General features: G+C 53.5%; 1 protein-coding gene across 4 annotated transcripts in view; it reads left to right on the plus strand.

Moving 5' to 3' along the window:
* Window positions 1-22,775, plus strand: part of AGAP1 (ArfGAP with GTPase domain, ankyrin repeat and PH domain 1) — a 574,797-nt gene extending 552,022 nt beyond the window's left edge. For all 4 annotated transcript variants that reach the window (XM_043462059.1, XM_043462060.1, XM_043462056.1 and 1 more), the window contains 2 exons: window positions 12,093-12,348; window positions 14,644-22,775. In XM_043462059.1, the coding sequence (XP_043317994.1) occupies window positions 12,093-12,348; window positions 14,644-14,847 (460 nt within the window). In that variant the 3' untranslated portion in view covers window positions 14,848-22,775. The remainder of the gene's footprint in view (window positions 1-12,092; window positions 12,349-14,643) is intronic.
* Window positions 22,776-23,871: the final 1,096 nt, after the last annotated feature.

Consider the following 23,871-nt stretch of genomic DNA (forward strand, 5'->3'; position numbering starts at 1 on the left):
TTTACAGTATTCCGAGCGGAGGAAAAGGGCCATTTCTCTTCCCTCATCTGTTTATGATGTGATATGTTCCAAAGCCGGTCCCATCAGCCACGTTATGGTGAACTTAATTCGCTGTGATGGGGGTCCAGGCACCAGGTCTGACGCGAGTACCACCGCGGTGCGTCCCGTTTCATGCCACATTACGCGGAATCTAGGACCGCCTCACTTGACTGGCTCGGGCTCCCTCTCGCTTGGCACAGACTTATCGGGATTTATGCTTTTGAATGGTTGTCCGCATTTTTCCTAATGTGGGACTACAGAAACATCCAGGGCGTGCGTGGCTTCTGCAGCTCGGCTACGGTGACTGTGTGAAAACACACACTCAATTTGCAAATTAACTCACAAACTTAATTTGTCAGACTAGCTTTGCGCAGAATAACAGAGGTGTCTGTACTAAAATCCCAGTGAGATGAAATATGTCTGCGAGTGGAAATGACAAGGAGGAAGCACAGAGATCAGAAGAGAGGGGATGAGTGGAGGCGGGGTGATATAGCGAGGTTTCCTTTTCACTCCCTGTGTTTTGTGGCCTTATTTCTCAATAGGTTAGAAAATAGGGGGAAAGGTTGAAAACTTAAAAAAACATTTTCAATAAAAATTCTGAGAACTTAAAAATTTGAAAAACAATGTTGAAAATATTTCATCTGCTTTGGAATGAATCTGATGTTTGACCTTTTTCTGCTAGGATCACGTGCTTTCAGAAATGATTGCCTTAAGAGTTAAACTTTCTCTAAATTGCTCTCAGCCGCCCCACTCTGCCTCCTCACCGTGTCCACCCGCCCCCTGAACCTGGCCTCTGGGCCCCTCACTAACCCCCCCAGCTCTGTCCATTGCATCCGGAAGACAGCCCCCCTCCCACCCACCTTTTCTAACCTGGTGGCCTCCTGAATGGTCAGTGACAGGTTTGAGACAGGTGGGCTGCATCCAGGAACCAGCAGGTAAACATTGGCCATTTTCTTTCCTTCTGGGATGAATTTTTCCCATGAATGGAGCCTGAGAAAACAGTGCAGGTCGCTCGCAGCAGGCCAGCGGATAAGACCCTCGGGGGCTGCCCAGGGAAGGGCTCGGTGATTCCCCCTCTGTGGGTCTAGGTCTGGTAGTGGCGGGACTGCATCTGTATGCTGGAGAGGCCCATCAGCTGCATCCTGGCCACATCTCTGGGCGTCAGCGAGGTGGTTGAAAGCTATGAGTAGGTGGCTGCCCTGGGTGCCACTTGATGTACAGAAGTATTTGTCCATACAAAAGTATTTGTCCAAACAGAAAGCTCAGGGGAGGCGTCCCTTTGCGTAGATCCGATGAGAGGGGAGATGTCTGGGGTGACGGTGTAGGGTTCACCCAGTCCCCAGGCGACAGCGAGGACCTGCCTACCATCATTTACCTCCAGAGCGGATGCCCCTGGGGGCCTTGAACTTCCTCTCCAGGAGGAAATCGGGGTCCCTGAGAGGCCAGGTCTCTTCTCACCTGAGACCACCGACACATCGCAGACTCCTGACAAGTTGTGGAGTTGAGCCAGTGTTTGTTCATGAATTCACCGAATGCCTTCTCCCTCCCAGGCCGGCGCAAGCTGGTCACCCAGCCTGACTTCTCCTTTATTCTTGCTTGGAGGTTCCGAAGCAATAGCCCCATAGGTTGCCCTCAAGGTTTAGAGGGATGATGTATCTGCATCTCTGCTTGGATCCTGGGATGTTTTCCCACTCAGCCTGGTCGAGTTCCAAACAGGAAGGGGCTGGGAGGCTCCCAGTGCTTGTGACCGCAAATCCGCAGGGGCCCCAGGCCTCTACCTGGACCTCAGCCTGAGATGCAGGGGGAGACCAGCGCACGGACCCCAGCCTTCCAGGACGACGCAGGGCTGAGCCCGCGTGCCCTAGGCCTGCCACTGAGCAAGGGATGGCACTCCTGGGCTTCCCCAGGCCGGCCCCTGGCCCCACCCACACCCAGCCGCTCCCAACACCTGCTGCCTGGCACACTTGACTGTAATAAGCCTAATACAGTTGACTTTATTTAATTAATAATGATCCTCTTCTGTTCCTCCGAGCTCATAAAGCACCCCGCAGGTTGGCAAAAACACTCATAATATCGATCCAAAGTCAGGCAGGATATTTATTTTGTCTTTGCCCCGTGAGCATAAATCCTTGTCCGTCCCCTCCTGCTCTCCTCCGCGTGTGGAATTTACAGTGGCCAGTTTCTTAAAAGCTTTCGTAATTAAGGAATAAATAGCCATCGGTCTTTGTTGGTCCTCCTCCTCCTCCGTCCATCCCGAGCCCGGCCCCCTTGGCAACGCGGCCGGGGGAGAAGGCATGCGTGCGGGGCTCGCAGCGGGCCGGGGTCTCCCCCTGCCGAGAGAGGAAGCCCCTCTGTTTTCCTAACATATTGTTCCAGCCCCCTCTACCATGCCTCCCCTCCCAGTTCCTGTTTTGCTTGAGGCCAAAAGACACTTGGGAAATTCCTTGCTGCTAGCTAGCACTTTTCCTCCCTCTTCCTGTCCTCTTGGGTCACCGTTAAAGCCGTGCGGGTCTCCTCCAATTTCCCCTCGTCCTCCCTAAGGACACTCCTCCACTCCAATATACTTGGCTACAGAAATCTCCTTTAAAATCGCCATTGAAAAAAATTCTTCCCCACTCCGCGAGCAGGGGGGAAGCAAATAGATGTTTCTGAAAGGAGCAGGGTGGCGAGCACTCAGAAAGTTCCTGGCCCTTTAACATTTGGGGGGTGGGTTTCCTGTAAAAATGAATGCATGAGATTTGACACTGCACGGGCTTTTGGGAAAAGCTGTTCCCCGCCGGAATCTTATCCAGAGAAAGCTGTGATTGTGGAGGCTGGAAGGCCAAGGCCAGAATCACCACAGGACCACTCCTGACATCCTTCCAGAATATCGTCCGTCCTGCCTGCCTCAGCAACGGGCAAGGACCTGGGGGGCGTCCGGTCACGGCTCCGCATCTGCCCCTGGTGACCACACAAAGGAGCTGAAAGCCAGTTGGAAGCGTCCTGGTTATTTACTAAAGCAGTGTTTTCTGGGAATCCAACCCGTTAACCTTGTCACCCCCTTGGCAGCCCGCTGGACCATCCTGCCAGACCCCAGATGCAGCTGGTGGCAGTGGACTGCGTCTGCATCCTGTAGCCCCCCCAGCCCCCGAGCGCATGAGGGACCCACCGCAGCAAGAAGGGTTTCCTTAAGGAGGGTGGCCCAGGTCCAGTCCGGGCGCCTCTCACTCAGCCCTTTGAGACCCGCCCTGCCCTTTGCTGCTCACCGACTACCTGCGTTTGCAGTGCTCAGGTTATGTCATTGCACCCACAGTGACAGGTCCCCCGGGAACCCAGCTTCTGTCCTGAGTGCTGGCATCTGCATTGCCTTCCGTTTGCTCAGCCCCTCCACCACCACCCCATGCCCACCGCCCCCCCGCAGACACACACACATGCACTGGTGCTTTCCTTTCTCTTCATTCCCAAATAATTTTTGGTAAGGAAAAAAAAAAAATGAGGGGGAAAAATGGCCAGATTGTCTGATGCATGCTCAGTTGCCTCAGGTGTGTCCAACTCTTTGCAAGCCCATGGACTGCAGCCCGCCAGGCTCCTCTGACCATGGGATTCTCCAGGCAAGAATACTAGAGCGGGTTGCCATGCCCTCCTCCAGGGGATCTTCCCGACCCGGCCAGATTGTTGAGATCAGCGCTTTTCCTCTACAAAGATGAACGTGTTCTAGACCCAGTGATAGAGATGTTCCCGATCACCACTGAGCACTCGGCCTGGGAGATGTGCCTGGAGGAGCTGGACTTCTTTTGAGTAATTTAAACACCTGTCTGTGGCTTGTGCTGACTCCACCCTGGGTGGCACAGCTCGAGATTCTGCAAAGCCACTCACGCCTGACCCTCCACCAGGTGTTGAGATGGCTGAAGAGAGCAGGCAGGCAGGGTACTGGGGACAGAGCTGGAATCCCACAACCCAGGGGATGCCCTTCTGGACGGGCTCAAGTGTCCCTACCTGGGAGGCAGCAGAGCCCAGAGGAAGAGCTCGGGCCGTGACCACCAGGAGCAGCCACAGTAGCCATCACAGGTCAGGGACCCAGCAAGATTTTCTTTACCTCCTAAAACGACAGAAGGCAGCTTCTCTGGTGGCTCAGGGGTAAAGAATCTGCCTGCCAATGCAGGAGATGTGGATTCGGTCCCTGGCTTGGGAAGATCCCACACCCAGGCTGGGTTGCCCCAACTACTGAACCAGTGCTTAAGAGCATGGAAGCTTCAACTAGAGAGTAGCCTCTGCTTGTTGAAGCTACATGAAAGCACACGCAGCAATGAGGACCCAGCGCAGCCAAAAATAAGTAAAATAAGGGGGACGGTGGTAGGACCTGCCCCACCAGGTGTTGTCAGGGTGAAACTAGATAATTGCTCAGCCCAACAGCTAACACGTCAGCAATACTTAGTAAACATTAGCTCTGATGCTACTGGGAATTTTCCTAGAATATAGAACAGAGTCCAGCTGTTTAGCAGTGACCTGTCTGTGGATCGATCACCAGAAGCCCATTGCTTGGCCCAGGCTGAATTAGGAAATAAAGCTTGAGAAAGGATGAGGAAGGCCAAGGTTTACTGTAAAACACAAGCAGAGATTGGACACACACGCGTGCCTGCTCTGTCACTTCAGTCGTGTCCAGCTCTTTGCAACCCTGTGGACGGTAGCCTGCCAGGCTCCTCTGTCCTTGGGACTCTCCAGGCGAGAATATTGGGGTGGGTTGCCATGCCCTCCTCCAGGGTATCTTCCTGACCCAGGGATCAAACCCGCATCTCCTGTATTGCAGGCAGATTCTTTACCACTGAGCCACATTCTTTACCATGGGAAGCCCGTGACATATACATGCCGCTATATATAAAATAGATAATGAATGAGAACTTACCGTATAGCACAGGAAACTCTATTCAGCACTCTGTAAAGACCTATATGGGATAAGAATCTAAAAGAGAGTGGGTGTATATACATGTGTAACAGATACACTTTGCTATACACCTGAAACTAACACAACATTGTAAATCAACTCTACTCCAATAAAACTTTTTTTAAAAAAGGAAGGAAGAAAGAAAAAATTACACACACACAAAAACCCCGGCGAACATTGTTGAGGACAACGTGCTAGTCACGTCACATGGGCAAGGCATCGCGCTGCAGTGTTTCTGCTCCCTGGGGTAAGGCGGCCCTGGCCCCCATATCAGGGGCTGAAGTGTGGGGACAGCCAGCCTTCCCTGACACCCCTTCGGTTACATGAGCGCAGGTGAGCCCTCGCCGTGGACGCTGTCCTTGTTGTCGCCTGGCTGGTCTTGCCCAGGTGCCATCCTTGGCTTCTGGATGCCTGCAGACCTCACCTGGCTCGCCAGTGACCCCGTATCCCCCCAGAGCTGAGCTCCGCAGTGGCCTTCCAGCGCCCAGCCCAGCAGGCCTCACCCCTGTGGAACCAGCCCCCGGGACCCACAGGGGGACCTGGCCCGGCCCACACATGGGTCACTGCTGCAGAGATTGGAGGAAAGCGCTCCTTCCCCGCAGCCCTGACCTTACACATTTTCTTCTGCAAAACACAAAGGCTCGTGTCTGCCTCAGATTTCCCCTGTCATCATCTCCTCTCGACTCTAACCTTGACTCTGTTATGGTCTGAGTTGGCCATCCTTGCCATGTGGGGGTCACCTGGTGTATTTAATAGGCCCCGGGAGTTACACTCACACCACCATGGACAGGAGGGGACCAGAGCCAGCGCTCATCCAAGCTCAAGCCCACGTGGGCTAGAAAGCTCCCCTGCCCTTCCCAGCAAGTCCCCACCAGCCGGAGGGCTTCCTCCTCCGCAGGCCAGTCTTGACAGCCAGTGAGGTCTGGGAACCTCATCCCAGCTCCCCAGCCGGGGCCACCTCCGTCTGCCCTGTCAAACCTGGATGGTGCGGGCTTCCCCAGGCCTTTACCTCTGGCCGCCCCAGCTCACAAAAGGAAAAGCCACGTCTGTCAGTTACAGAATCCACCCTTTCCCCCACTGCCTGAAGCCTGGCGCAGAAATGCCCCATCTCGTTTGTCCTGAAGGCTTTCCTTAATGTCAGGACTTCCCCACGTAGGGCCTCACCTCTGCTGTCACACATGCATGGTATCCAGCTTCTGACACGTGCAAGTGAAAGCCGCTCAGTCGTGTCCGACTCTTTGCCACCCCAAGGACTATACAGTCCATGGAATTCTCCAGGCCAGAATACTGGGGTGGGTAGCCTTTCCCTTCTCCAGGAGATCTTCCCAACCCAGGGATCAAACCCAGGTCTCCCGCATTGCAGGCGGATTCCTTACCAACTGAGCCACCACAACACGTAGGTCACTTGTAAAAACATGGTGGGTGCTCCGGGGGTCAGGCATCGTCAACAAAGCCAGGTACTGTCGTCACCGGCATCTCCATCACCATCAGCACCGTCACGGGAAGCGCGCTCCCACGTCTGGGAGTCCACGCCTCCTGAGCTGGTGCTCGCACCTGACTCCATCTGGCAGGCACTAAATCTGCGGGTTGCAGGTGAGGCGTGCCCCCGGGACTGCCTCTGGTGGCGCCTCGGCCACGTCTGCACCCCTCAAGGTCAAGCGTGTGGCAAAGCCTCATCTGTCAGGCTGCAGGCCCAGCAGACCCTGCAGGACTCTGGACTCGCGGCCTCTGGGACCTCGGATCCTGAGCTCACATACCAGGCAGCTTCTGGGGCCCAGAGGGGCCCGGCGGGTCACCTGGAAAGGGCTTCCCCTTAGGCAAGAAGGAGAGGAGAATATTTACCATCGTGCCTCCAGTCGCGTCTTGCCTTCTCTTTGGGGGGACCGGGCCGGTGTCTTTCTTCTGATCAGTGGCCCGTTCTCTCATTTTCCCTGCTCCCTTGCGGTTGATTTATTTAAAGGTGTGTCAGCATGGGGCTCAAATGAGGAGCAGCCGGGCCTCTTCCTCTCTGCTGACGGCCGGCCGTGCCAATAATTCATTTTTTAGCTCATTAGCTAACGGAGGCTGTGAGCAGCAGGCCTCCAGGGGACTGGAATGAGGTGAGGTGATCTACTGCTGGCTACACTGCTCTTGAACTGGCCTTCCTTGGGGAAAATGAGAGGCTGGGCTGAGACACGCCGGGGATCCCAGAATCACCTTTGGGGCACCTGTGCTTTGGCATTGTGGTTTCTCGGGGCAGTTGGTTTTAGACAGGCTATTCTGGGGACTTCCCTGGTGGTCCAGTGGTGCAGAATCCGCCTTGCGGTGCTGGGCATGTGGGTTCGATCCCTGGTCGGGGAGCTCAGATCTGCCCCTCCACGTGCCACGGAGCAACTAAAGCCCGCGTGCCCCAGCTAGAGATCCCAGATGATGCAGCAAAGATCCCATGCGCCACAGCTAGGACCCAACACAGCCAAATGAGTAAATAAACAGAATGATTTTTTTTTTTTGTCTTTTTAAAATTAATTCATTTATTTTAATTGGAGGATAGTCACTTTACAATATTGGGGTGGTTTTTGCTACACACTGACATGAATCAGCCACAGGTGCACAAAGAAAGCTCGCAGGAAAGGAGTCACTATCAGAGTATCTGTCCTTCACGTGTTAACTGTTGGTATAGAAGCCACACGGAGACGATGGGCCACGTGGCTGTCCAGCGTTGGTCAGACCAGCTGCTGTAATGACACTTGTAACAAAATATCACGAATTGGGGGACGAGGGGGTGGGGGAGCATTCAATACCAGAAATCTATCTTCTGGAGATGAGGCCAGCCTCACCCAGTTCTGGAGGCTAAGAGTCCAAGGTCAGGGTGTGGGCAGGGCTGGTTTCTGTGGAGGCCTCCCCCTGGCCGGCAGACACCCCTGCTGGCTCTGTCCCCACGTGGCCTTAGCTCTGGGCACGCCAAGAAAGCTTCGTCTTCTTATATGAGGACCATGACCTCATCCAACCTTAATTCCTTCCTCAAAGTTCTGTCTCCAGATACGGTCACACTGGAAGGTAAGGCTTCAACACATGGATTTGGCAGGGAGGGGAGGGACAGGTATAATTGAGTCCAGTAGCATCCAGGAGGACTTTAGCTATCTCAAGGCCGTGGGCAGCGGCCCACCAGACTTGGCCCCAGAGGCCCTGGCAGCTCTCGGGTGGTTTGAATTCTCTGAGCACTCGTCACCCCAGTCTCTCTGGCCCACCTGCACCCAGGAGTGGGAGGCCCACAGGTCCCCCCTGGGTTTGTCAAGGCCTCTGTCCAGGGACCCCACCCCACCCTGCTGAGCACGTTGCCCAAGAGAAGCTCTTACCTACAGTCAGCTTAAAGTACCCAGCGGGCATTTCAGGCCCCACGCTCCTGCCACCGACACCACCGTGTCACCCACAGCTCCCCCACGGTGAGCTCTCGTGTGCACGATCATGGCGAGAATCGTGAGATGCTGGTCTCTTCAGTCATCCCAACGCCCACGGCTGCTGCTTTGCCGGGGGAGCGCGTTGGTCAGGCAGAGCAGCATCCACACATGAGACTTTGAGTCCCAAAGCCGCCTTGCCTGCGGATATGTCGCTGTGCCCATTTTACAGGTGAGGAAACAAAGGCTCTGAAGTTTCTGACGTTGCAAAGGTCTGAGCACCCAAACCCCGGGGTCTCCAACACCGAAAAACCGCAGCCTTTTATCTCCACGAGTCGATTCTCTTTTGCCTCCTTCTGGCCACTGCAGGAAGCACACAGCATTCGGCTTTCCTCCCGCGTGTTAGCGTGGGCAGAAATCACAGGACATGACCTGGAAATAGCATTAAGTGCTGTACCAGGGCCTAGTTGTCCCATGGCATATGGGATCTTAGGTCCCCAACCAGGAATTGAACCTGTGTCCCCTGCATTGGAGGGCAGATTCTCAACCACTGGAATATCAGCGAAGTCCCTGAATCTTCCTCTTAAAGAAGGTGCCCCAGGGGACTTCCCTGGTGGTCCAGTGGTTAAGACTCCACACTTCCACACAGAAGGCGAGAGTTTGATCCCTGGTTAGGGAACTAATATCCCACATGCCTTGTGGCCCCCCCCCAAAAAAAAAAAGAAAGAAAGAAAAAGAAAATGCCTTGAACTGAATAAAAATGAAAATGCAACATACCAATGTAAAAAAAAGAAGACTCCCTAAATGGTATGTGCTTTTAGCCCCACAAAACCTGGACCCGCCTTTGTTATGTATTGGGAACAACACTGGTTTTTAAAAGCAAAGGACCGCTTAAATGCACTCATGATTCAGATGCCGTGAGTTGAGTGAATACAGGTGAGCCTGGGAGGCTGGGGTGGGGAGGGTGGGACAGACCACAGGGAGCAGCCAGAGGCTGTGGGTCTGACCTCGTTCTTTGGCTGGGGTATTCGCACATGAACAAGAAAAGGGGATAATTGCAGTTAGCGCAGTAGCTCCTATGTTCCGTCCTCTGGTTTACCCCTGAATGATTTGGCAATGAGTATTAAAATCAACCGGAGCAGAATAAAAGGCGTCTGATTTTAATGCCAACCAAAAAAATGAGAACTAGCAGATTGGAACTTGAAAATCTGGATGTATGCTCCCCCCTCCTCCACTGTCCCTTTTCATTTAATTCACGTTTTGCTCTTTGGCGATTTATGAAATGCATCAACATATGTTTAATACATTTTAAATAAGGTTTTTAAATAACATGAAAAACACGGCCGGTCCAGGGTTTTTTGTCTTTCACCTCCTCCACTATTTTCCAAGATGTTACCGGCGCTTTTGTGCCTGTCTTCTGGCCCGGGCGAGGGGTGGTGTGCAGCGGGCCTCCGAGCTCTGGGGTGCGGGTGTGAGTTCTCAGCTGCGGCCACGTGTTCCTCCTGGAAATCTCCGAATGAAAGGGTCGGGGGTCGCTCTGGGGTCACTCGTATGGACCGGGAAGTGAAGCAAAACTAATCCAGATTTACTCCTGGAAGAATTTGTTTGCCTAAGTATTTAAAAACAGATTAGGGCTAACCCGACACTGGATCACTAGGGGCAATGTAAACACGGGTAAAAGGTGTAAACAGGGTCTTTTTTTCCCCTGGAAGAAAAAAATGTCACGGTAACGAGTTTTCTTTCTCGGGCCTGGCGGAGGCCCCAGGTGATTCCTCTGAGCGGTTTGTTAGCTGTGTGCCCTGCTGACACCCCCAAAGAAAAGGCTGAGTTTTAGGGGAGGGCAGCTGTGGGCCCCTGCATGTGTAAGCCTCCACGGGTAATCAAGTCCCTTCTCATCCGCAGGCTTCTGCGGCTTCTCTCATCAGCCTCAGCAGAAAGCATCTGTCGGGCCTGAGCTGCCCCCTCCCCACCCCAGCACCCCTGCCCCCGCCTTATTCTGTGCCCGGGACTCTCTCATTTCAAGAGCTCCTTGCGAAGTCTCACTTCTGTCTTTGGCATTTTTCTGCCCCCCTTCCCCCCCTCCCTAGCAGCGCTGTGATCTTGAGGATCGCTGAGTTGTTCTCAGTGGTTTTCACCCCTCATTTGAGGAGCCAGAATTGAAATCCACCAGTAGCGGCCAGAGGGCAGGAGTGGACGGCTGGGGCCCCTTCCTTCCGGTCCGTATAAACACACCTTGCTGTCGGCTTCTTTTTCTCTTTCTTCAGCTCTTCCTCCCATCCTGCCCTCCCCCGTCTCCTCCCAGCCCCCCATCCAGTGTGTCCAGCTGCTCGCTGGCCTCTTTGGAGCCGGGAGAAGGGGGGGCCTGTGGCCACACCCACCCAGCCAGGGTGGTGCTTTGGGGGAGGGGCAGCTGCCATTCTTAAGCCCCCTCCCCGCTGAGACCTTCACTCCCTCTCCCAGATGTCCTCCTGCACCCCCGCTCAGCTTCAGGGGGCCACCCGCCTGCCTGTAGACTGGGCCCCACCACACTTGACCTCAGAAACCCAGCTGCTGTTTGGCGGGAAGGACTTGGGGTGGTTGTTTTTTTTTTTTCAGTCTTTTTTATTTGCTTGAAAACTTTTTATTTTTATTGGAGTATAATTGCTTTCCCATGTTGCGTGCGTTTCTGCTGTACCGTGAAGGGAGTCAGCTACGTGTATACATGTATCCCCTCTGTCTTGAGAGCTCATCGAGACCCCCATAGAGCTCCAAGCTGAGCTCCCTGCGTTATAAACAGCAGCTTCACGCTCGCTGTCTGTGTTACACGTGGTAGCACGTGTGTCAGTGACACTCCCAGTTCGTGCCCCCCAAGCATCCCTGCCCCCCACCCCGCCATGTCCACGGGTCCATTCTCCGCATCCGCGTCTCTATTCCTGCCCTAGAAAGGAATGAAACTCAGTCATTTTGTAGAGACGTAGATGGACCCAGAGACTGTCATACAGCGCAGAGTAAGTCAAAAAGGGAAACACAAATGTCACACGTGATGAATGCATGCGTGTCAAGGAAGTGTTGACCCCGCACTGGGGTTTCCCCCAGGTGTCTGGAGAGATCGAAAAGTCAGCAGGCACAGGAGCTTTGCTTGCATCCTTTCCCAAACTCCCCACTGGAGTCGCTGCTCTTTCACACGTGGTCTGCAGCCACATTTTCTTCCCCAGGAATGTGGAGTGTCTGGACTCCTGAGTTCAACACACACATGCATCTGAGCAGATGCGTGGAGAGCTAAGCCCTCCAAGGTCACGTCAGGTGGGGGGGGTCAGCCCTCCACCCTGCCGGGGGGACTCTGGCCATGTGCTCTGGGGTCCTGGCTCTGACCGTGGCTGCTTAACCGTGAGGCTCGGGCCTCTGGCCGGTGGCGTCCGCCCTGCATGGTGCGGACCCGGAAAGCAAAAGAAATCAAGGCTCTCACACCTTAGGGTGTCAGAATCCCCTGCAGGGCTGGTGAAACGCTTCCCTCCAGGGGTTCTGATGGGGGCGGGGCCGGGATGGGGCCTGACAGTCTGCATCCCAGGCAGTGCTCCAGGTGGGGACCCACTTTGTACGCTGCAGGGCAGGCTTTCCTGGGGAGGCTTCCTGGTCCCGGTGAGCACACTTGTCTCTGCCATGCCCTCTCCCCTGGCGGCCTCCTGGGCACACACCACACAGGCTGGTGGCGGGGCAGAGGGGTCGCCTCCATCCCCCACCCTGGGATTGTGACCGCGCCCGTCTGCTGGCTCTTGCAGGGAGGAGAAGGAGCGGTGGATCCGGGCCAAGTACGAGCAGAAGCTCTTCCTGGCCCCCCTGCCCTGCACGGAGCTGTCCCTGGGCCAGCACCTGCTGCGGGCCACGGCCGACGAGGACCTGCGGACGGTCATCCTGCTGCTGGCGCACGGCTCCCGGGACGAGGTGAACGAAACCTGCGGGGAGGCTGACGGCCGGACGGCGCTGCACCTGGCCTGCCGGAAGGGCAACGTGGTCCTGGCCCAGCTGCTCATCTGGGTAGGTGGCCCAGCGCCCGCCGGGGAGCCTAGGCGAGGCAGGGGCGTCTTTCTGGGTGAAGGCTATGGTCATCCACCTGAAAAGTGGGAAATACTAGGAATCGGGCAGTTAGGATTTAGGTGTGGGGTGGGCCCCCTGCCTTTCAGCCCACCTTTGTGAGGGACCACGCAAAACCACCAATTTAAAAGAGAGGGATGAACTCAGGGGGGTGTGCGCCCCCATGCAGGCAGAGTGCTCCACTCTGCATAGCACTTTCTGCAGTTTCTGTCAAGTTCATCTTTGCAGTGACTCCCTCAGGTCAAACTTAGTTGGTCATGACCCTGTTGTTCCTTTTACGGAAAACTCACATCATTTTTGAGGGTGGGGGGGTGAAGAGGGTGGATATGAACACAACAGTCCGTGTGGTTTTCCCATTACCACCCCTTTGGGTTTTTCATTCACCTAACGCAGAACTGTCGGACCCTAGGCCTTGAGATTTGATGTGGTAGGAGTTTGTCAGGGGGCTTCTTCTGATTAATTTCTATTACGAAAAGTTTGTCATTTTACATTTCTATTGAGGCATTTGCCATGCAGCTGGAATGGGGAGGAAAAAGGGAGAACATGATGGTGCCAGCCAGGAGCTGCTTCCGAGAAGCCCACTCACCCTGCGCGGCAGCTACCTTCAAGCCCTTGGGGTCCTCGGCCAGGGGAGGTCCCCCGTTCCAAGGATGGCAGCTGGACTGAGAGGGTCCCTGGGCAGGAAGGGGAGGTGTGTGCTCACAGTAGTGGGACACTGTCCAGAAGTGGGAGGGCTCTTCTCCTCCCACCCCCAGGGCAGGGCATGGTCTGTCCAACACAGCCAAGAAGGATGCTACATTGTACATATTCTCCCTGACTCTTGGGAGGTGTGTGATGGGAGAATTAGACGCAGAGGTATCAGAATCACTCAGTGTTCAGCTTCCTCTTATAAAAGCAATTGCATATGAATCTGCCGGGGCTGCCCTGACAAAATACCACAGATGAGGGGACTCAAACAGCAGAAATCTATTTTCTCACGGTTCTCGAGGCCAGAAGTCCAAGGTCAGGGTGACAGCGGGACCTTTTTTCCTTGAGGCCTCTCCCTTGGCTTGCAGACAGCTGACTTCTCACCGTGTCCTTGCAGGCCCTTTCCTCTGTGTGTGAGCATCCCTGGTGTCCCTTTCTCTTCGTATAAGGACATCGGTCATATTGGATTAGAGCATTACCCACATGACCTCAGTTAACCTTAATTATCTCTTTAAAAACGCCGTCTCCAGCCACAGGCACATTCTGAAGTACTAGGGGTGAAGACTTCAACATAAGAAGTTGAGGGGGAAGAAGACAGTTAGTTCCATTAACAAATCACAGGCCATCTTTCCCCCTCACATTGGCCAAGAGTCCCTTTCATGCTGATGCTTCCTGAAGACAAGAGATGAGACTCTCATCCATTGTGGTGGAAGCAGTGATCATCAGTCCACCCTTTCTCAAGACCCGGACGCTTAAAAACATTGGTGTAATTTAATCTCGTATTTCCCCTTCTAGTCATCACTCTTGACCATCAGAGACCCTGAGATAGAGTCAGCATGAGGGCATACATCACAGCACTGTTTACACCAGTGGCGACTTGACCACAAAATGTGTAGCCACCGAGGACAGAGGAACTGAATTATGCTCATGGGGAGGAATACTGTGTGGCTCTTAGGAGTCACGCATATGAATAATTTTTAATGACCTAAGAAAATGACCAGAGTGCACTGTTCAGTTAAAAAAAAAGAAAAGAAAAAGGTAATTTGTGCCAGTTTAATCTCAGTTACCCATATATGCATTTAGATTCAAAGGAAAACCATTAGAAGGAAATCACTGAGCTATTAACCAAGATTATCTCTGAATAGCGAGATTATAAGTGATTTTTTTCCTTCTTGTGCTCTTAGGTATTCCTTACCTATTTCCTACAATGGAAATGAACTGCCTCTGAGATCCTAAGCGTGATCTTCTTGTGTTTACAATGGGAAAGTCAAAACAGAAATAGCAGAACTAGAATTATCCTTGGTCCGTTTCGGACGCAGAAACCACCTTGTTTCCTTAAAAGCACACACCTGAGCGGGGAGCGCGGGCTGCCAGGCTGTGCCAGCGACACTGGGCACTGGTCTCCCCAGCCGTCCTGGAGCGCATGTCCGCACCTCCGGTGCTGTATCCGCCCACCTGCGCGCAGGCGCACGCGGGGTGGACCCCACCCACCTACCCACCGCCCGGTCCCCGCCCTCCCGCGACTCTAACGCGGCTCTGTTGCCTCCGCAGTACGGCGTGGACGTGATGGCCCGCGACGCACACGGGAACACGGCGCTGGCCTACGCGCGGCAGGCCTCCAGCCAGGAGTGCACCGAGGTCCTTCTGCAATACGGCTGCCCCGACGAGCGCTTCGCGCTCATGGCCACCCCCAACCTGTCCCGGAAGAACACTAACCGCAACAACAGCGGCGGGAGGGTGCCCACCGTCATCTGAGGACCGCGGTGTGCCCGCAGCCTCCCGCGCGCGCCCTGGGGAGTCACCCACGTGAGTCCCGTCGGGTCCCCCTCACTTCTGGTGGTCCCCGGCCACGCACCCCCACCCCTCTCCCCCCACCTCACCCCCAGCGAAATCACAAAACCCAGACGGCCCTCGAGGGGCGCGAAGAGGCTGCAGCGTTGATTCTTTTGCATAGACTCCCCCTCATCGACAACACAGGAGCGGCCGGAGGGCCTGGGTTCTTGATGGTAGCACACCGGCGCCGGGACCCCTGGTCCATCCGGCGGCGGAGAAGACGAGCAGGGCACAAGGGGCGGTGGGGGGGGCGCGCGGGGGGTGGGGTGGGGGAGGGCGACGCAGCCAGCAGGAAGGGGGTGACTCTCCTTAACTGGCAGTTAAGCACATCAGTACATTTCACCTCTACCAAACGGAACACTTGGATTTCATCTCTTCTCCGAGGAGCTTGACGGCATAAATCAGAAGCAAGCAGAGTTTGTCAGGTTTGAAGCCCCTATGATGGTATGTGTCAAATCAGTTGTAGCTAATCTGTCCAGGGAGGATACTGGCTTCATTACGCTCGTGTAGTTGAGTTCTTCCAGCATTACCGCTGCTTAATAGAACATGATTACTCATCACCGGGAAGAAAGCGTATTAGCGGCGGAGGTAGTTACACAGCACGCTCGGGTGATTGCCACGATGTGATCGCAATACTCTGAGAAGCCGCGTATTATCCCAGACATGTTCTCCCAAGCCCTTGGAGCCCTCCTTTCTAAATTCACTGTCATAATTTAGTATCTGTTTAATTTTTCAGTCCAAAGAGAGGAAATCAGTTGCTGAGTATTATTTGACTGCAGTCTCCTTGGTGCAAAACAAAATGGAAAAAAATAAATAAGAGTGACTTGGAATTTCAAAAGGAAACCACGAATTCCGCTAACCACGACATTTCAAGCACATTTTAGTAAACTCAGTAAATGTGTAAAAGGCTATTTTTTTTTTTTTTTGCCCAAACCAGAGAGATATTTTGTGTCCTCCTGCCAAGGTGGGTGTCTTGGGGTCTCAGTCACTCCGGGGCCCACGCGGCCCAAGTCACGCAGGCCTCTGTATTCTGTCTTTAGACGAGATGTGTTGAAAATCTATTTGAATAAAAGAAGTTCATAAATATGCATTGATTTTTGTACAGACAAATGGCACCTCTGTTAATTTATAAATTGAACTGGATGTGAACTAATAATATGCAACTAGTTGAGACAAGAGGGTTACAGATCATTGTACATGGGAAATATTCCCAGCAGTAAACACTTCCATTAATGTGATATACAGCTTTCAAAAAGGAGCACATCAGAATAAGATGGTGGTACCATTTGCTTATTAAAATCAAGAAAGGGGAGAAAGAAAAAAAAAAGCAAGCATACTGGGGGGAAGAGGCCCGTGATTGCTCATTACTGAAAGCATGATTGCTCTCCGACGCTGCTTTTGCTAACTGCGAGGAAGCGCTGTGTTCAGACACGGGGGACTCCAAACCCCAGACCCTAGCGCTTTGCAAAGGTCCACCCTGACCACCGCTGCCAATGTGGGGGCACAGACTGACTCATGAGACTCCCTGAGACTTTTTTTGTCTTTTTTTAAACCTGGTGGCCAGGCCCATCATTTCAGTACGTCACCCGATTTGCCGTTGTCGTGGTTTCTGGCTGCTTCAGACTTTGGCCACCTCCAGCATGGTGGCCAGACATAACCAGGTGGCAACACCGTAGGTTACAGAAAGGGGCCAACTGTGCCTTGAGCCCCTTGGTGGTAGGATGGGGATTCGGGGTGTCCCCTTGAAGGATAGCACAGGATTGGCAGCACCAAAACGGAGGACCACACTCCCCCGGCTGCCCCCGGGGAAGTCCCTTGCTCTCATATATGAAACCTTCTATTTTGTAAGAGTTTTTCCTCTTCTTTGACTTTTTAAAAAACAAAAAAAAAAAATTAAAAGTAGGTGGGGGGAAAAAAAATAAAGCTTTACACAGTTTCTCCATGGGTCAGTGTTTCACGGGCATCTCTCACCTGCACGCAGCTCGGTGGAATCCGGCCGTTTCCCAGGATAAACAGGTGCACAAGCCTCCGGCCTGGGAACCTTGAGGACAGGGCCATAATCCCTCCGCCCGGTTTTTAATTCTGTGTTTCATCACTGTGTGGTTATTTTAAATGTGAATAGAGGGGGAAAAAAGAAAGTCCTTCCTATTTTTGAAGAACGCATTACTGTTCTAATCCAGCCACACCCATTGCCCCCCCCACCTTAGCATAGACGTTATTATGTAGTGAACGCAGATAGAGTATAAACAAAATTATTAAATTATTTCATTGTAGTTACTTCCCATCATAGGAATGCTTTATCATAGTGAAGCCTTCTTTTGAAAAGAAATGAAATTCCTTGTAAGGCTTCTCTTTGGGATGTATATGAGTGTGTACAGATTATTAGATGTGTTTATAATATAATATTTTCCCAGATGACTTCTTTTTTCACTTAGCCTTTCACGACCGGTATGCTACGCTGGTTTCTTCCCTTCCCTCCCTCCAGCGCTGGGGCTTCGTTGATTCCTCCCTAGAAAAGGCGACCTCTTTCCTGCTATTTTTAGCTATGGTGATGTGCTCCAGGAGGCAGCCTGCTAAATTTTGAGCCCAAGTTTTGGCAACAGAGAGAAGGTGGTAGTGGGTTTCAAGGGTTTTATTTTAAAAGAAAGATGGCTCATCTGTGTTTCAGTGTCAAACTAGAAACCCTTTCTCTGCTGACAGTGTTCTCATTCCCATCGTAAAGCCTTACTGACACCAAGGCCAGAGAAGCAAGGACGCAGGGCCTGTGGTAGACATAACCAGTTTGGGAAGGGAGTCGCATTTTCATGGCTTATTTTCATGTAAGTTCAGGGACATGACAATGACCCAGGGAGTTACCGCTGTAGAATCCATGTAACCTTTTCTATTCAGAATTTAAAATTTTTTCTTGACCAGGAACCCACTGGCCGGGGAAGGCATGTGGTCAGGTGGCCACTCACAAGGGCCCCTGGGGGTGTCACAGACTTCTCTGGATTTCTCTGGTGGCCAGGGAAGCCTGCAGAGAAAGGAGCCTTGATTTCTGCCGGTGCGTGGGTGCACCTTGAATACTAGGGTAGACAGATGGATGGTTCCCCAGGACAGGGTCCGAGGTCCCCCCTCTCGTCCCCTGTCTTCCCCAGGAGATGAATGGTGAGCGTCACGGTCATGAGTCTTTGATCCCAGAAGCAGGTGCAGCCCCCTGTTCCCCCAGGAAGCCTCCCCGCAGTGTGGAATCACCCAGAAAGCAGGTGAGGGCAGTGGGTGCTTGCTGACCGTGGGGCCTCGGGTGCAGGAGAGAGTAGCTCTTCCTACGTTCCTCGGGCTTGCGATCCTTCCATCAGCCCCTTTCCTGCGGGGCCCTGGGCCGTGGCTGTGACCCTAGCTGGCTCCTCCGCTGGGGTTCTGTGCAGCCTGAAGCGGTCTGCTGGCAGCCGGCCTCGGCCTCCATCATCACCTGGGGGCCTCCCACTTGTGTGCCACCCCCGCACGTCCAGCGTCATGCCCCGTGCTTGCAAAGGAGCTGTCACTGCTTCATTAGGGAGCAGTCCAATGAGAAAGTCAGCCCCAGGGCTGAGCAGACCTGGGTTCACCTGGCCTCGCCGCCCTTCCCTGAGCAGCTTCCAGCTTCCCCGGGTCCTTCAGCAGCAGTGAAACCCAGTGGCCTTGCAGGGTGTGGGTCCCATGTGATGAGTGCCAGCCCGACGCCCAGCCAGGGGCTGGCTGCTTAGAACACGTGGGTGTTTATTAAGAACAGGACGCAGACGGGACAGGAACCCCACCCCCCCACCCCCCGAGCTGGCCACACGGCCACGAGCCAGTGTCCCCTGGAGTTGGCCGCAGAGCCCGTTTGCCAGACCCTCTCGTCCAGCGCCCCTGTCCCTGCAGAGCCCATCAGTGCCCCTTTCCATTCATGCATCAGAGGAGGGAGCTGGGCTCTGAGGGCCACCCCCCCAGGAGTGAGCCCACCCTGCCCCGCACCCTCAACCCACCCACTGAAGTGCACCCTCCACTTCCTCTGAGTTCGCATTTCTAGGGAAGGACAGCTGGGGGTCTCCCTCATGCCATTCACTCCCGCTGCTTCAGGCCACGACCACCCCTCTCTCTTGCCCCACTCTCTGCCACATTGTTGATGCCACAGGCCTCCCCCCTGCAGACGCCTCCTCTGGCACCCAGAGGCGGCTGGACGCTCTCATGTTCAGACCCTGTTCAGAGTCTTTGCCCTCAGTTCAGTCCACTCACTCAGTCATGTCCTACTCTGTGACCCCATGGAGTGCAGCACGCCAGGCCCCCCTGTCCGTCCCCAACTCCTGGAAAACTTGCTTTAAACTCATGTCCATCAAGTCGGCGATGCCATCCAACCTTCTGGTCCTCTGTCGTCCCCTTCTCCTCCCGCCTTCGATCTTGCCCAGCATCCAAGTCTTTGCCCCACTTCCCTTTAGAGCTTCTTACAGGGCACCCTGGGCTGGCAAGATATGGCTCCACTGTCTGCCTCCCTCCTTCTATCCACCCCCCTCCAAAGCCTTCTTCTCCCTTTCTCTCTCTCCTCTGTCCCTCCCTGAGCCTGTGGGCCTGGTCGGTGAGCACCCACCCTGCGGGAGCTCGCTTCCTTCTCAGGGGTGCCACTCGCCTTGTCCCACGCCTGTCCGTGGTGGTCACCTCCTTCCCCTTCAGAGTGGGCCCCGCTTCCTGCCCGACCAAACCCCCCAGCCCGAGCTGTGCTCCTGGGGGTGACGTGGGCTCCTGTGGCTCCAACCCCGCCGGTCCTTTCTCCTTGCATGTAGAATGTTCTGGAAGCAAGAGGGGGCGCGCCGCCTTCCCGCCTGGGTTGGCGCGGAAGCCGAGTCGCACTGGAGGGCGTCTGTGAGCAAGCCGGGCCGGGTCTCAGAAGCTGCTCAGAAAGCACAGACGGTGGGAAGGCGAGGCGGCCCTCCCCCACAACCTGCTGTTTGCACCCCTCCAGCGCCCCCCAAGGTCATCGCGACTTTCCCAGAACTCCCCTGGATTGTATTTATGTCCTTCAAGCGCACGAATTGAGAAAGCCGTCAGGAAGGAATTCAGACAGAAAGAAACGTGCTGGAGAGACACATCTTTCTTCCCCAGGAAATATAATTTATTTCTAACTGCCTCCTCACACGTGGGTCTCACATTGTGAAGTCGTGTCTCGGAGTCATTTTCACCCTCATCCTTCACCAAAAAAGCTACATAAGGGCCTTTGGCATGAGACTCGCCTTTTCCTCTCTCAGCCGTTAGTCAGCCGTGCTTCTTTGGACCAGCCCCCGCCCCGCAGTGAGTGCCCTCAGGAAGCCTGGTGGTTGGTGGGCCTTCAGGTGTGGGCGGGGTCCCCGATACGCACCCGGCTGGCTGAGAAGGGCGTGGTCTGCCCCCTGCCCTGCCCAGCGCGACACAGCTTCTTTGCTCTTTGTGGTTCTGGTTTCTAAATCAGGTCGCCCATCAGTCAAGACCTCAGATTCCTTCCGGTTATGCAGATGAGAGAAGCGGGGAGGGGAGGGGATTGGTCACTTAGGGTAGATGCACTTTGAATCCCGTCACTGCCAGGAAGTCGTTCCAGGACCCCAAGATGCTGTGACGTCCAAGAGACAAACTTTGCCACTCAGGGTTTGCAGCCCCGTCTGTCTCAGCCACCTAAGACATTATTATCTCCAAACCTCAGATTTTCTTCCTGTTAGAAAACAAACGCTGTCCTGAAATAGATTTTTTTTTAAATATGAATAAATTCCCTGTCTCATTTTGGGCGTCTGCTGATTTTAAACATAGAGCAAACCCTCTTTTCCAGTTTGGCTGTTGTGGTCTTGGTCCTAGTTGAAATTAGAGGACGTTTCATCAGCAGGGGATTCTGTAAAACAAGAGTCTGTTTTTAATCTGTGATTTTTTTTTTTTCTTTTTTTGCAGCCCATGTTTTAGACATATTTCTGTTTCACCTGTGTAATAGGCACCCTCCCCAAAGCAAGGCGGCCGTGACCGTGAACTTGAAAACCTCTCCTCACCACGTTTCACTTAAGAGTGTGTTGGTTTTTTTGTTGACAGCATTTGGTTTCGGGGTTTTCGCCTCTTTGGTTAAAATGTCCTTATCTGAGGCCTTCATCCCATCCAAAAAAAAAAAAGGCCTTCGGTGCCAAAGAGAGGGTAGGGTTGGGGCAGGCGTGCCCAGCTAAGACGCATGGTGGTCCTGAAAGCTGTCCCCAGCCCCGGGACACCCAGCCCCACGCAGGTGCTGCCCGTGCGCAAGGTGAGGCAGGGTGCCCGTGTGAGTGAGAGGCGGGCGTGAGGCTTGTCTTCTATTGGGTCTGACTGGCGTCTGTCCAGAAGGACCCCCTGAGGGTCTTGGTCAAGAAGTAGGGGAGAGCCTTGCCGGTCCTCCCTTAGCACTTATGAGTGATCCAGATTTCAGGGTCAGTGAGCATTCCGTGACCTTCGTCTTGAGATGCAGATGAAAGAAAGGAACCAAATGAGATGCGGGAGGGCTGGGGGACCTTTGGAGTGCGGCAAACCCCATTGGTACACGCACTCTCTGTTGGGCACAGTTGCCCCCAAATCGGACCACTCCCCCATCTCCCTTCTGCCAGGCGGCACCCACGCCGGCCTGGAAGCTAATGTCTGAGCAGGTTCAAATACTCTTGTAAAACGGAGAGAGTGCCCAACCCCTGGAGGCTCACACTCAGCACTGGCTCGTGGAAGTTAAAAGGGGTGTCGGGGGCTGGACGAAGGACGTCCTGGGTCTCCCCATCCCTCATGGACGCCTGTGTTAGAAACCCTGAGGGCCCAGCTTCATACAGAGACCTTGGTGGGCAGCCCATTGTACTTGGGGGTGCACCTGGGGAAAAGGCACGTCTCTCTGGGAGGACAGACGCCGGAGCCCGAAGCTGGGGAGGCCGCTGTCACTGGCCACGTGAGCACGTCACGCCCCTCCCAGGCCCGCCCCAGGGTCCCCGCCCCTTCCTCTCCAGGACTATTACAGGCGCGCTGATGGACTCGAGTGGCTAGGCAGAGGGTACCCTTAGAAAGTGCTTTATGGCCGTTCACGCATCTTGGTCTTAGAAATAACACCTCCTCCAAACGTTGAAAAGCAGCACAGTTTCTCTCCTACAACTGGGTTTTTGCATCTAAAATACAGCAAATTCTTGAGGCTCCTACCCTCGCCCTGGCTTAGCGCCCGAATTCTGGCGATGCCGTGCGCCCTTGATCAAAGGCATGCGGGCTGGCGGCCCCGGGAGGGCTGGTGTTGGGCCATGCCAGCCGCTGGCACCACCACGTGGGTCCCAGGGAGCGGCTTCCGGCCCCAGACAGACCCCCCCTGGCTCTTCTGCCTCTGACTTGGAACAGGGTTCCCATCTTGCGGCTGGGTGTGTTACCGAGAAGGAAGCCTGAGCAGGTCAGAGGTGATGACCAAGAGGCATTTTGGGGAGGTAACGGGAAGGCCTAGACGCGGCGCATTCTAGCGCATTTCTCTCTTTCTGTAAATAGCCGTGTATAGAAGATGGAAGAGTAGCCTGGGGTTTATCCAGAGATGGGTTCTTTTGTTGTTGTTTTTTTCTTTCGGTTGTTTTTATATTACCTCATTCAGCAAGTTTATGTTTCACAATGACTCAATGATGCTTTATTTATATTGTTTGTACTGTAATTAAAACCATTGACAGACATTTCACTTTGCTTGTTATTTCATATGAGCTTGTTTTGATTAAATATGCCAGTTTGTATTTTCTTGCCTTGGGATTTTTTGTGTCAGCTGTACAGTATTCTAAGGGGGGAAAAAAAAAGAAAAATGTGTAAAGTAATGGAGAGAGGTGGCTATAGAGTAGAGGCCTCTTTCTAATAAAGAAATGGAAATATGTCTACATCGCTTCTTTGGAGGTTTTCCTTGGGTTTTGGGGGTGGGGCAGGGGCGGAGGGGGAGGGGTTATTTGTCATGATTAATTGGACTCGCTTACCAAAGGGATTCTCTTAGGGTCAGGCAGCCTCTTGCCTGAGGAAACTGGCCCAGGGGCTGTAGTCTTGGCAAGAGATAAAAAACAAGGAGCAGCTCTTCTGACTTTTTTTATTTACGAGAAACTCCAAGAGGCCCTGGTTCCTCCAGCCAGGAATTGGCAGGTCCGGGAAGCTCTGATACATCATATGTTTTGGATGTTATCTTTGCATTGGACTGCACTGTGCTAGATATGTGATAAGGTGTCCACAGTGTCTAGGAAAAAAACCCATTCTAGCACGATGCTATTATTAAATATTTGCCAAAATTTTGCTGGTGACTTTAATAGAGATGTTTGTCTCCAGCATCCCCCAAAAATATATATATGTATAAAAAAATTTCTCATGCACAATACATCCTATCTTTACCACCCAAATCAGAAAAGCATAAAGAAGGTAACTCATCCCAAATGCCACCACCAGAATGTCACCACTATTAGTCAGTTGAGCACCTTCCAGATGCTTCTTTCTACAGACAGAAGGATGGCTTCTCCCCTGCCCGCTCCCAAGTCTTCCATGTCAGTAAAGACAGGACCACATGATCGCAGGACATACTAGTTTTTAGTTCTGTTGAGATTTCCCCATGGCATGGGGAGCCTACATCACCACAAAATGTCTTGCAAATTGTGCAACAGAAGGGGACACCATCCTTGGGGACGCAGCATGCCACCTGGCCATCCAGTCACATGACCCCCAGTAGGCCAAATTCAAACCATAACAAAGCTGACTTGTCTTCTGGGAAATAACCCCCAAAAGGACAAAGAAAAGTGATTTCGGGAGGAGTCAGTTCCATTCGCGTGCATCAGTTCAGTTCAGTCGCTCAGTCATGTCTGACTCTTTGCGACCCATGGACTGCAGCACGCCAGGCCTCCTGTCCATCACCAACTCCTGGAGTTTACCCAAACCCATGTCCATTGAGTTGGTGATGCCATCCAGCCATCTCATCCTTTGTCATCCCCTTCTCCTCCC

This window comes from Cervus canadensis, chromosome 2, assembly GCF_019320065.1.
Source record: "Cervus canadensis isolate Bull #8, Minnesota chromosome 2, ASM1932006v1, whole genome shotgun sequence".
NCBI lineage: Eukaryota > Metazoa > Chordata > Mammalia > Artiodactyla > Cervidae > Cervus > Cervus canadensis.